General features: G+C 39.4%; 1 protein-coding gene across 3 annotated transcripts in view; it reads left to right on the top strand.

Moving 5' to 3' along the window:
* The window catches only part of HMCN1 (hemicentin 1), a 198597-nt gene that overhangs the window by 76147 nt on the left and 108278 nt on the right, over positions 1-14172 (top strand). For all 3 annotated transcript variants that reach the window (XM_054211475.1, XM_054211474.1, XM_054211476.1), the window contains exons 12-18: positions 8817-8958; positions 9372-9499; positions 10212-10325; positions 10512-10670; positions 11573-11767; positions 13460-13558; positions 13766-13893. In XM_054211475.1, coding sequence (XP_054067450.1) covers positions 8817-8958; positions 9372-9499; positions 10212-10325; positions 10512-10670; positions 11573-11767; positions 13460-13558; positions 13766-13893 — 965 coding nt within the window. The remainder of the gene's footprint in view (positions 1-8816; positions 8959-9371; positions 9500-10211; positions 10326-10511; positions 10671-11572; positions 11768-13459; positions 13559-13765; positions 13894-14172) is intronic.

Here is a 14172-nt window from a genome sequence, read left to right as displayed (position 1 = left end):
CTGGGTCATATTCTGTGGAGAGCGCCTAACTTCATTAGCTTTGCTGCTGTAATTCTAGTACTTTGTTAACTGATGGAGAACTTAGAATTATGGAAAAAAGAAAAATGCAATGGAATTGCTTGGCTTAAGGTGCTCCAAAACAGAGAAAGGTCAGAAATGGAGTTGTAACACTTACTAATGGGATGTAGTTTTTCTTATAGGAAGAGCATATTGGTTTACCAGGGTGGAATAAGTAAGTGTGCAATCAATTATGTGGGACCTATTAAAAAATACAGGAGAATGAAGTGTTTCTTCATTGATCTGTTTGAATTACCCTTAGATAGCTACAGCAGAGCTATAACTGTTAAAATTCTAACCATGAAAACATGTTTGGAAAACTTAGTTTTAAATTCTACAGGTTTTTCCATCAGGACACTCATTCAGGCATGTCAAAGGCAGCAAGAGGAGCACCTCCATTTTCCCTCCTCCCTCTACACAGGGAGAAGGTTTTCTCTAATTTCTGTAGACCAGTTGGTACACTTAAGACAATAACCAAATTACTTCTGGCAGCTTTTTATATTAAAGCTGAAAAAGTTTGCTGCTGCCACAGCAGAATATTGAGTTGCAAATCACTTATATATGTAGAATGATTATATCAAATAGTTGGGAATTACATTTTGGCTGGTGCTGGTATTGCTAACAGCTTTAAAACATGGCTGAGATAACCCCCTTGGACAGTTTGGACAGGCTTAGTTGAGAGTCTGAGTTGTGTTTTCTTTCATTTCTGATGTAAGATGCTTACAACAGAATAAATATGTCGGAAACCCGAAGCTGCGGCTGAATTTAGATTTCTGCAGTAGTGTCTGTATCTGTTTGTTTGGAAAAAGTAATCTACTGCCAACATTTCAAATGGCTAGATGCAGAAGCTGAATGGTATCAGGATGGTTGTATGTGCTATTATTTGTGATCCGTTTAGTTTGCTTGGACAAAATGATTCCTATCAGATTTCTGGAGGTACTTTGGTGCGTGATTGTCATGTACAACTCATAGTGCTTGTTAGGGTCTTGAATAGTATTCAAAAGAACAGTTTATATTTGGCAGCAACAGAGAAATGGGTGGCTATATGTAAGAAGCAAAAGCTTTATGGGTTTGTCATTATTAACATTCTGAAGCAGGAAATTTGAAGTCCTGTTAATAGGTTGAGATGGTTCATGCTTTGTGGAGTTGCAAGTAATTCAGAATGTCAAATTAGATTCGTATTGAAACCCTTTATTATTGTTGGGACAGTTCCATATAGATCTCTGAATTTTGGATCATGGGAGAATAAACGTTGCTTTCATCCCCATTTTCTTTCTGGAGTGGGAGTTAAGGCAGAGAACAAATGTTGGTAGCTCTAAAAATAACCCAGCATCTGCTTTACATGCTTAAGTGGATTGTAGTAAACCCTTGTTTTGAAAGCTTTCTCTTGGATGCTGCTGTTTCTGAAAGAGAACATCCATCTGATTTTTGTGCCAGCAGCTGTACAAATACAGACTGAAATCTTGAATGAGAGTTGACTTTTTCCTCCCATTGCGTGTTCTGTGTTAAGGAGAACATATTATACTCAGTCACTAATGGTTCCACGCTAATACACTGAGCACAGCTAGATGAAGATGCCATTTAAAATTGTGCCTATTTGTGGACCGTTGGTATATTGCTCAGAGTAGTCTGAAAGGCCACTGAATGCAGTTTTATAAATTTCAAGAGGTATAAGTGCTCAAGCCTTCTAATGTTGGTGCTTATTGAGTGCTATGACTTTTAAAGTCTAACTTACGCTAACTTTTAAAGTACACGCTCATCTTTGGACATTGTTAAATGGTGGCTACATAGCGTGAATTGCTCATGTCCTCCCAACAGATTATATGGAAACAGAAATTAATTTGTAAGGGCATTTGCTGCTTTTTCAAATGATTTGCACAATTTCTGAGAAGCCTGGAGGAACATATTGCAGCTGTGTGAGGCTAGAGATTGGCCAGGAGTGGGAAACATTAATGATCCTATAAACTTCTAAATGATGTATTTCTCACTGATGAGGGAAATTCCATGAGCATGTAAACTTTTTCTTTCCAGATTGTTACAGTATTGTTGGCAAAATATGAGTTTGCTATATGCATATTTGTCAGGTTGAATTAATATGGCTTGTTTTGGTAGCTTGATGTTTTGTTCTTGATGTTTTTGGACACATAAGTAATATTGATTGAAGGGACATTTTTGAGGAATTCAGGCTATTTTATTTTATTTTGGTTTTATTTTGATTTTGGTTTTGTTTTTGATTTTGTTTTATTTTAACAGTGTGCATGCTGAAGAGATTGATTTGTGGTGATTTCATTGTTTCCTCCCCACTCCAGGAATTTCAAATACACAACTAAAACCAAGATCCCTGAAATTTGTGTAATGCTAAATATGATTTTATGGTAGTCTTAGTTTTGCATGTTTTCTGGTGTGAGTAAGTAAGAGTAGACAAGCCCTTCTTTTAATGATTGGGGCTCTTTTGCCTCTACAACGCAGCCGTATAGTATGTAGAAACTTTTATGGCTTTTGCTTGTGTTTATGTTGGCAATTAGTAGAGAAGTTTGAGTTTAGTAATCTCAGTGTATGATGAATTCCAGGAGTAGATTAACAAGAACTGAGGCAACACTGAACGTTTGTCTTATTGGGAGCCATCTAAGGTAACCAAGTGCCGGCTGCTGTGCATTGAGTTCACTGGTGAACAGCATACTGTTGTGCTGTATTTCTTTATCTGAATGTAGGTAGAATAAAGTCATGCATGCTGTAGTTACTGTTCTGTTTCTTTTGATAATATTCCCTGTGTGAGATCCTCTACAGATTGGTACAAAAGCAGGGCAAACAAAGCACTCTCATCCAGCTAGAAATATCTTTACATTTTCTGTGTCTTTTAGATAAGCTGTCACAAATGCAACTAAATAAAGTGATGATTAAGCTTTTGTAGTTTTTTTTATAGTATTCAGATTATGCATCATAGGAAGGGTTCTTACTCCAAAGAATTTAAGTCCTAACTTGATGAAAGATAAAAAAAAATAGGGTATTAAATAGAACAGGAAATTAGTGTCATGCATCTTAATTTCTGTCATTTAATTTCTTGGTCTTGTTCATTATTTTCTTGCTGCTTTCTCACAGAAAATGTAGGCCTTTAGAAGGATTTCTAAGAGGAGTTTTGGAGGAGTGGAACTGTAACGTGTTTAGAAGCCAGTACTTCTAGATGTCTTCTGCCCTATCCAAACCTCTGGTTCAAGGCAATATGCCGTGAGGATCTATTGGAAACCACCTTCTTGCAGGATATTTGATCTCAGTTACTGCAACAGTTAATAAAAAGCCCAAGGAAATAATTAATTCAACTATTAAGTATTGTAGCTATAGGAAATGTGTTGGATTGAGGACCCTTCCAGGAGGGCTGTGTGCGGTCCTCAGTAATACATAGGAGCATAAACAAGTTCAAATTACGTTTCAATAATTGAACTGTCTCTCTTGCATGTGAAGATGGGGACACGGCCCCTGAGAAGAACCCACCAAGTTCCAGAGGTCAAAGTCCCCTGTTTCACTCGCTGTAAAGTACTGGTTTTCCAAGATGATGTTTCTTTTCCTGCAGGATGTCAGTGCTGCTCTGCTGGAGCAAGAAGCCTGACTTTTTAATTTTCATTTATAAAGGTGTTCACCAAGTGGTTTTTCCTGAGTCTACCAACTTTTAGGGATGAGCGCAAACCCGGGACAGGGACATGAGGAGGAAGGAACCCATTTTCTTTCCTTCTGTAGCTCTTTCTCCTGCAGGGAGGTCATTGTAAAGGTCAGGCATGTGGTATGTATGGTGTCAGATGCTTTCTTTATGGCCTCTTGTTCACAGCAGATGAATAGTTAATCATGTGCCTAATTTTTTTCTGATAGTCTGCATATGGCCAGCAAATGCCAAGTTACAAGGAAGTGCAGGGAGGTTACGAAAAACAACTTTGGTGGGAAGCCTCTTTGACTGTAGTGCATCTCTGCATGTCTTTTGGGAGGAAGTTCTTTTGGCTACAGGGAGAAAAGGGGTGGTCCTTCCCCTGGTGCCTTTCGCAGAACACTTAGTGCTGGGGTGGCTGCTGCATAGTGTATCGCAGCAGAGCAACTTGTTCTGTCCTGTGGTAGCAGAGAGTGCTGTTGGCATTGGTGAAATTGCAGCTTCCCCATACTCCCTGGCTGAACAAGTAGATCCCAGTAACGCTCCCCCTCTGCCCAACCACAAGTTAGATTTGTGCTTGGAAGCTTATTGGAGAGCCCCATAAAAGCGATTATGGATGCTACTGCTGTGTATCAATTACCTGAGCTCATGCGTAAGCAGTTGCGGGAACAGCTGGTTCTGTGGTTCGTTGTATCGCCTTTGCTGAGTGCCAGGGCAGGGGACACCCTCTGCTCCTGCGTGGCTGAGGGTGGGTTGGGAAGGACATCAGCAAAGCTAAGCGAGACAGCTGGCACGTGAATGAAGCAAGATATAATAATGTCCAAATACAATATTCCTTTTTAATTATGTTCACTTGGTAGATGCCAAAAGTACAGATGAATGTGACCGACTGATTAATGCTGAAGGCTACTTTTTGTTTATCCCTATTGAATGTTTTGATCTTTATTTATGCTGTAAGAAGTCTGTTCTCAGCTTACTATTCAAACAGGAGCCTTTGTCAGTTTTTGTTTATGTGCAATTTTTCTTCTACACTTCGTTCATTTGGCGTGTGAACAAAAGTATAAAATTGAATATTAATTCCAAAGCAGACTGCTAAATCGTGATTTAAACTTAATAGAAATCAGATGAATGGAGAGGATTCCTTTTGCAAATGTAGCGGCAAGTTATGTGTATTTGCGTTATTATTTCATAACATGGGATACAATGTGAATTCTGTGCTTGATCTGACATCAAAGTGGAAATCTGCGATCTGGGAGGAATTCTTCATAACCCCAGTTTTCTGTCTCACTTGCTGACATATGTTAATAGCTATCATAATAGTAGAGTTGGATACTTTCCCCCCTGTGCCTTCACAGTATGCACTCTCGACACTAACACAATGTAGGGTTTTAGACATTTTGAGATCAAAGCTATTCACTTCCATTTATGTGTTTCCACGTGGGAAAACTAAGGCATATCCATAAAACTCACAGTAACACAAGAATTCATAGACATCCCTGTGGTCACACAGCACTTTGCTGTGAAGGGAATTAATTTTTCACACCAACACAACAGTTCCTGTATTACTAAAAGCGGGACTTTGTGATGAGCATGTTCTCCTGCAGTATCTTGGTAGTTAGAAGCCCGATTAGGTTAATTCAGACCCTTTCAATTGACACTAACAAGGATGGGTTGTAACCAGAGACACCTGCTGGTGAGCGGGCTGGACACAGGGATGGGGCTCCATCTATTCTCTGCCAGTATCAGGGGTGTGTGTAGGAGGGTCTGAGCGTTTACTCTAAAGTCTTGAGGAAGTGAAATTTTACAAAAATCAAACCCTTGTAAAAATTTGCAACAAACGTGTGTAAACTGCTGCAGTGATTGCATTCTTACGTGGTGGTTTTTTGATCTAGACACATTTAAATAGTTGTTCTTATTTAGCCTTGTTAAGGCATTGCTCATCAGGTGAAGAGTTTGAATCATTCAGTTTTCCAAAAATGCTGTTAGTGTAAAAGGCAAGAAAGAATCTTGAGGGTGCTGCACAAAAACATTGATACTTTACGAGTAATGGTTCAGTCAAATATCATCTGCAGGGGTGCTTTTGGGGAAAAGTTGCTGTTAAATATGGAAAAAAAAAAGCAGTGAAGAAACATTGGCAGTAAGTCTGTTTTTTACTAATAAAGGGCAATAAGTGGGGGGTTTATGTTGTATGAAATAAAAATGTTGTATTTGCTGTCCCTTTTTCATGCTAAGTTTAACTGCTTCAAATGGTTTTACTGAATATTATGGCCAAGGAGGGCGTGAATGCGTCAGACCCCGAAATCTTCAAACCAACCTTCTTTCTCTTCAGAAGCTTTGTGCATGATCCGTGTTGTTTAAAAGGTTTTCTTCTACAGCCCTGAATGGGATTGGCGCTCTGCGGAGTTTGTGCTTCTTCTGCCCATGTACAAATCTTTTCCCTTATGATACAAAGGACAAAACAAAAGAAATCCCATTGACCTGTCATAGAAGAAAGCCTGTTCTGCATGCCTCCCTGCTTGCTGGCCTTTGGGCAAGAAAACAAGCTGGTTAATTAGTGGCAAATGTGTTCTCACTGATACTCAAGCTACCAGCTAGAATTACGGCTGTGTATATTGACTTTTTTCAATTAATTTCATTGATTATGTGTTAAATACAAATATTTCTTCAACCTTCTTCAACTCACCTGTGTGAAAATAACTGCATGGGCAAGGGTGCGTTGCCAAAGCACGATGTGACCTTCCTGAAGACCAGAGCGTGCAGAATATCTCCCAGCGTCTCTTGGCAGGATTTAAAAGAAAATAAAAATAGCTGAGAAAGCTGTTGCACATCGTGAATCACTTGAGGACAGTTCTGTAATTTGCATCCGTTTCTTGCCTCTCCCTGCTCCCTTGTATCTGGATTTGATCCTAGTACTTCTGGAACTATGGCTCTGCATTTCTCTGCTCTGGGAGCTCAGAGATTTCAGAGCCGATATGAAACACGGGAGGGACTTTTCAGGACCCTGCAGCTTTTTATTAAATCTGCTCTACGAGTGAAAAACTAATGAATTTGGGGAAGGTTAATGGACATAAATTTAAGAAAGTAAATGATAAGGTGTTACATGCATCTGTGTTTATAGTTTTGCAACTGTGTGCAAATTAGTTGCTGTTTATTATTATTGCTTGTCTTTGGCAGTATAGCTGTGTGGTTTTGCATACGCTTTTACTTACAGATCTCAGAATCCTTTATAAGCTCACATGTCTAGTTAATGACTGAAAACAGAGTAATCAGCTCCCAGCAATAATGGTTCTGCTCCCCAGAGCACCAGGTGCCATGCTGCATCAAAAAGCCTTCCTCAAAACAGCAGTACCATTTCTCTTTGAGAGAGGGGTTTTATGTGCTTAACAGGGGCATGCAGATAAGTTACAGATGTGAATTATTCATTAAACTCAGACACAAAACATACCACAAATATTTTAAATTAAAGTATACTAAAAAAGTTAAATTAAAAGTTATGTCCATGACTCGCATGCTGATGTTACTCGTAATTATATTTCAAAATTACTAATGGTCCTTGGGAACCTTGCTGTCTGGCTTCTGTCCTAGAAGCAGCACAGTCGTCTTCTTCCAGGCCAGAAACGCTGTGGGTTTTAGTTTTTACAACACAGAAAATAATCTTCCTTTCCACAATGATAATGAAAAGGGCATGGTATTAATTCTCCCAGAAAGGCATTGGTAGTAGCTCTCTGAATTGTTTCCGTTTGCGTCATGACAGACTGAGCTAGAAAGATTTATGCCGTTCACCTGGAATTTGCAGAGCATCACACCTTCATCTTGTTCCTGACGGATTGTGCCACACATAAATAGACTGTATGTACTGGCTCTTGGACACATTTTTCCTTAGCAGCCATGAAAACATGTCAAATGTCACCCGAGTCTATAGGAGGGCATAATTCCCATGGAAGCTAATAAAAAAGAGCTGTGCAGAGCAGCCCTAGATTCAGAGTACCTGTTACGTGTGTTTAGCCTCTCTCACTCTCCCAAAAAGAGAGTTAGGCTTAGGCTTTTTATTCTATGGTTGCTGGTAAAAAGACCAGCTGCAGAAGAATACATGTTAATACAGTGTGCGACTGGCAAAAGGCAAAGCTTCCAAGATGAAGTTTGATGCTGCTGATTGAATAGTAGCCAGTTTCATGCCATAACTAAGATGAAGTAGCAGGAGTCAGTACTACAAGTTACTACTTTTTCATCCATTCAGTGGTGTGGATCTTTTCCTTGTCTAAGTAAGACGATATTGTATGTACCATAGAAGAAAATGACAGTTGCCACAGTGAGTTGTTTTGGTGTTCTTTACTGAGGAAGTCTGTCTAAGGGTGTAAGAGAATGAATTCTATGAAGTTCACCAGTCGCTTTTCTGGTGAAAATGCAGCTGAAATCCGTAACATCCATTTGCATTGTTAACACTGCAGATTCAATTGTCTTCAATGTGATTTTGCTGTTCATTTCTTTCTGTGTGCATGCACATATATTGTGACTTTTATTTTTGTCACTTAGGTTATACTCTTTACCATTGGCCTGCCTGAAGATTTGTGGTATTGGCTTTATTTTTCAGGAGTCTGCACAAGTTTGTCAAAATTGTCTCTGCTGCTTTGCTGAGTTTTAAGCACGCATTACAAATTATAAGTTAATTATTACATAATTATTATGTTCAAGTTGAATCCACGTGAAACCGCTGATGTATCATAGTTTCTATTCAGAATGATGACCTTGCACATCTTATGCCTATTTCAGCCTGGCTTTGTCGCCTTGATGGATCACATTGGTGAACTTTGGTTCTGACAGCTTTTTGTCAGAATTAGTGCCCTCATATGGGAGCTCCAAATTCTGCATCTCAAAACAAAGCAAACAGCATAGGCATGTGAATTAGGTTGGTCTCTGTACCCTGAATCCAACTTTTATAAAGGTACGTGTTTTAAGCTGAGGAATTGGTAGGCAGTGCTAGAGGAAGCAAGGAAAGAAGTGGACTCCGACCTTTATTAGGATTGTTTTCTCACTACAGAGCTGTTTTAAAATGGAAATAAAGTATTATCTGTAAGTCTTTTACAACTGGATATTTTTAATTGCTGTTTTTAATTTCTTTTAATAGAACCACCTAGGGTTGTTGTTTCACCTAAGAATCAGACTTTTACAGAAGGCTCTGAAGTGTCTATCAGGTGTTCTGCAACAGGTTATCCACAGCCGACAGTAGTGTGGACACACAACGATATGTTTATTATTGGTTCAAGCAGGTAGGGTTTATAGCTTTATTTATTTTTATTACTTTCCTACGTGAGAAAGCAGTTTTGAAGAATGACAAAAATCTCTGACTGTTTCTTCCACAGGAGTCTGTGAGTTTTGGAAACAGTAGCTCAACCTTTGCCTTTATAACTCTTTTAATTTCAATTTCCTCATGTCAGAAATAGAAATACTTTAGTTTTCTTCAGAAGGCTTTTTACAAGATTAGTTAAATGCTCTTCACAAAATACATTGAAATTCTCTGATAGATATAATAATACTAATATTGTTGTTTATCATGAGAAAAAAAACATCGATAACTGTTCATAAGCCATCTGGTCATGCTGTTGCTGCTTGCAGTGTGGGTGTAACAGTTATCCCCTTTTCTTTAACTAATCATTTTGGTTGGTCCCCTGTGTCATCCCAGATATAGATTGAGCCCAGAAGGCACCTTAATCATAAGAAAGGCAATTCCAAAAGATGGAGGAATTTATGGTTGCTTGGCAAGTAACTCAGCTGGGACGGAGACACAGACATCCACCCTTACATACATCGGTGAGTAAAAGAAACAATGTAGTAAAATTACAAAAGCAAATTAATGCATCATCAGGGAGGAACTGTTAAAATTAGTAAAACCATGTGGAATGTACTGATAAAAATTTCAAAAAACTCAGAAAAAATGTTGAACAGCCCACAAACATCCCTTTCATTTTTTATTCAAATCTGAGTAGTATTGTTAGATGATATTTGGGGCTTAATGTTTCTTCTTATGCTGTTTTTAAGAAAAAAAAACACCTAAAATTGGGTATGAAAGTGGGGTAGGCTTGCAAACTTGAATAGGCCTTTGGAAAAGGAATCGTGTTTCTGTAAATTCCTGTAGTGTGCTTAGAACTTTAGAGTCCTAATTCAATTTGTGTTCTCTAAACAATACGTTGATTATATTAATAGCAGACTATTAAAATTCTTGATGACCAGCATCTGGCTGGAGAGGGATTGTGACTTTTCATTTTTTACTTTCTACGTGATGAAACTCCTCTGATTCTGTCCTTAAATTCTCTGTGTGACCCAGGTGCTCTGGACCAAATTTTACTTTTTCATGTTTTCTAGTGTTTATCTGTCACCTTATGTGATTTTAAAGCCTGTTTGACTTTTAATGCAAATGTTCTTCCATATAACAAGAGAAAATCAGAATCTTTTATGGCTTATGTCTTAAAAATGTGTATTCTTTGGATGAGGAACTCATTTTTTCTATATTGTTTCTTTTTAGAGGGCCCAACATTGACCATAGTTCAAAGTGAAATTCTGGTTGCTCTCGGAGACACAACTATTATGGAGTGTAAAACAACTGGAATCCCACATCCCCAAGTTAAATGGTTTAAAGGTGCACTTATTACTTTGTTTCATTTATTTACTTTAGCAGGAATATTTAGAACAGTGATCTTGAAGTGATTTCATTTTCTCTAAAGCTGTTGTGAACAAATCTCAAACTTGGGACACTGTTTTTGTTGGAATAATTTTGATAAATACCTATTGTATTTCAGTTGCCTTTTTTTTTGTCTGGACTTAGGTGACTTAGAGTTGAGGGCATCAGCATTTCTCATTATTGATACTCATCGGGGTCTTTTGAAGATCCAGGAAACACAAGACCTGGATGCTGGTGACTATACCTGTGTGGCTACCAACGATGCAGGGACAGCTTCTGGAAAGATAACTCTAGATGTTGGCTGTAAGTAGCTTGCAATCTAGACAGTAAGTACTCCAATTCCAGGGCCCCATCCCTGGAGGTGTTCAAGGCCAGTCTGGATGGGGCTTTGAGCAACCTGCTCTAGTGGGAGGTGTCCCTGCCCATGGCAGGGGGGTTGGATCTAGATGATCTTTAAGGTCCCTTCCAACCCAAACCATTCTGTGATTCTAATTTCAGTGTTTCTATATGTGGTCAATGGTGCCTTGGTTACTTGAACCTTTCTCACAAATATGTGTAAGTCTGTGTGTGTGTGCTGGGAACACCTTTTTGGTGGGGTTCACTGAGCTGTTTCCTTGTGCTATTTGAACTCCAGCTTTCTTTCACTCTTACTTCTTTTGGAAAGCATAAAAATTAGGAGGAAGAGAGAGGCAGAGGAGGAGGAATCTGTTCAAACCTCAACCTAACATAGTTCTCAAAGTAGATAATATATTATACTAACTTAAGGTACTGCTTAAGGTTATTGTAACTTAGCCCTTCCTCTCCTCTTTTCCTAATTCTTTCTAACTGCCTGTGGCCTGACACATCACATCTTGTTAAATGCATGTTCCTCTCAGGCACATACACTTTCTGAAGAAACGATCAGCGCTGTTTGAAGGAGACTAACAATGCTAACACTTGAGTATACACGTTCTTCTGATGGGCTTGGTTGTGTCTTCAGTCTTCATTTTTATTGAGATGTTTAGCCCATTTCTGAGCTCCCCATTGTAAGTACAGAGCATGCAAGGCTGCTTTTGTAAGGTGTTGCTAGAGTTGGGAATCTGTTGTTAAAAGAATAATTGTGCATAATGGGATATAAATTTAGGTTGTCCATAGTGCAAGCAGAATGCTAATGTCATGTTGCAACCCCAGTTCACTTTGTGTACTCTTTCCTTTTTTTTCCCTAGCCCCCCCAGTTTTCACACAGGAGCCTAGTGATGAATCTGCGGATATTGGCTCAAACATCACACTGCCGTGCTACGTTCAGGGTTACCCAGAACCAAAGGTTAAATGGAGGTGGCTAAACGGTGCTTCCCTTTTCTCAAGACCGTTTGCAGTTAGTTCCATCAGTCAACTCAGAACAGGAGCTCTGTCTATTAATAGTAGGTAGACTAAACTTTCTTATGAAAAGATTCCAAAGGGAAATATGACATATGTGGTACATTTAAGTTACTATACTACTTTATAAATTGTTAACTGTGTAAAAAGACTGGATTTTTATAAGAGATTGTCTTTCTCATACTGACTTAATTGCTTTTGACATGCAGTTCATTTTCCCACGAGTTTGTGAATTCAGATGTGTTTCGTCATTGGCTTCACTCTTCTTCATAGAAATTATTATACTTTTATTTAAGTAAATGTGGGTTATTAACTCCGTTGATACTGAGAAGTCGTGGATTTTCATTTTTTGGGTGGGTTTTTTTTTTGGGTTTGGTGGTTTTTGTTTTGGTTTGGTTTTTTTGAGATCTGTGTTTCTAAACTCATTGTTTTTGGCAAGTCCTAACTTGAGTAATAACTAGAATTTCTGCAAGTGGCCTTGTGATTTCAGTTACTTGGACCATTTCAGTGACCCTTACGCTAAGTGATGTTATTCTGTTTTCTTAATTAGCTGTTTTATTCCTTTCTAGACGTAATCAGGTTGAGTGAAGTAATTCCTCTCTACTGTATGTAGGGTACAGTAACTTGTGTGTTATGTACTACTATGTGGGTTTCTGTTCGCATACAGACACACATTGATGTGCGTAGTAAACAGAATTCCCCTGTAAATGCACTACATAATAGTATATGTATGTGTGGATATATAGCATACTGCCATATATTATTTGTGCACATTAGTATGTACTGTATTAAAGTATATGCAATATATAACATGATGAAAAGTATCATATATATGTATAGTTTGGGGCTGACCTGCTGGAGAGCAGCTCTGTGGAAAGACACCTGGGAGTCCTGGTGGACAACAGGATGACCATGAGCCAGCAATGTGCCCTTGTGGCCAAAAAAGCCAATGGCATCCTGGGATGCATCAAGAAGAGTGTGGCCAGCAGGTGGAGGGAGGTCATCCTCCCCCTCTACTCTGCCCTGGTGAGGCTGCACCTGGAGTACTGTGTCCAGTTCTGGGCTCCCCGGTTCAAGAAGGACAGGGAACTGCTGGAGAGGGGACAGCAAAGGGCTACCAAGATGATGAGGGGACTGGAACACCTCTCTCATGAAGAAAGGCTGAGGGATTTGGGTCTCTTCAGTCTGGAAAAAAGCCAGCTGAGGGGGGATCTTATCAACCCTTATAAATACTGAAAGGGTGGGTGTCAGGAGGATGGGGCCAGGCTCTTTTCAGTGGTGCCGGGGGACAGGACAAGAGGTAGTGGGCACAAACTTGGCATAGGAAGTTCCACCTAAACATGAGGAAGAACTTCTTTACTTCGAGGGTGTCAGAGCACTGGCACAGGCTGCCCAGAGGGGTGGTGGAGTCTCCGTCTCTGGAGACATTCCAAACCCGCCTGGACGCGTTCCTGTGCCGCCTGCTCTGGGTGATCCTGCTGTGGCAGAGGGGTTGGACTAGATGATCTCCAGAGGTCCCTTCCAACCCTATGATTCTATGATTCTATATAATGCTTTTTTTAATTCAAGTGCTTATATAGTCATTGCTTCTGTACTTGGTGACAGATGGAAAGGAATGATCTGGCCAGAACTGAATACTTGAAACTGAAAGATTAAAAGATAGGGTACCTATGTATTGCAAAATTTTCAATATCATTTCATATGCTGCAGTCTGGTCTCTTTTTCCCCCCCTCTAGATTTGTGGGTCAGTGATGAAGGAACTTACATCTGTGAAGCTGAGAACCAGTTTGGAAGGATTCAGTCACGGCCAGCCACCATCACAGTAACTGGACTGGGTAAGACTGATTAATGTCTTATAGCTTTCATTGTAGGAAATGTTTCTTGCTCTATATTTGAATATTACCTTGCACAAGGAGAACTTTGTCTGGTGCTGCTGCAAGTAGCATTACTGACAAGACTAATAATGAAAATTCAGATTTGATATTTTACATGAATGTATAAAAGTTCCTAATAATTTCTTCTAATTCTTTCTTTTGTTGAAGTTACGCCTCTGATTGGAATAAGTCCAGCCACAGCCAATGTAATTGAGGGGCAGCAGCTCACTTTGCCTTGTGTACTGCTTGCTGGAAACCCCATTCCAGACCGGAGATGGATTAAAAACAATATGGTGGTAAGACTGTTTTGCTTCCTGTAAGAGTTATGGGCAGACAAAATCTTCAGCTGACATTTCAAGCCATGATAACAACTTGGTTTAATTTACAAAAGTTGATGTGCAAATATACTAACAGATTTTATGCTTACAAATGAAGATGCTTCAGGAGGTTGGACTAGCTCACTGGAAACAAGGATCCAATGTCATCTAGGTGAATTACAGCAGACAACGACCACTCAATAGGAGCTGCTGCCTCCTCAGGAGAAGCCACTTGGCTGTTTCTGTAAGGCAGTAGCT

The sequence above is a fragment of the Rissa tridactyla genome, chromosome 8 (assembly GCF_028500815.1).
Source record: "Rissa tridactyla isolate bRisTri1 chromosome 8, bRisTri1.patW.cur.20221130, whole genome shotgun sequence".
Lineage (NCBI taxonomy): Eukaryota > Metazoa > Chordata > Aves > Charadriiformes > Laridae > Rissa > Rissa tridactyla.
The sequence above is the reverse complement of the archived record's forward strand: the minus strand, read 5'-3'. Positions and strand labels throughout refer to the sequence as shown.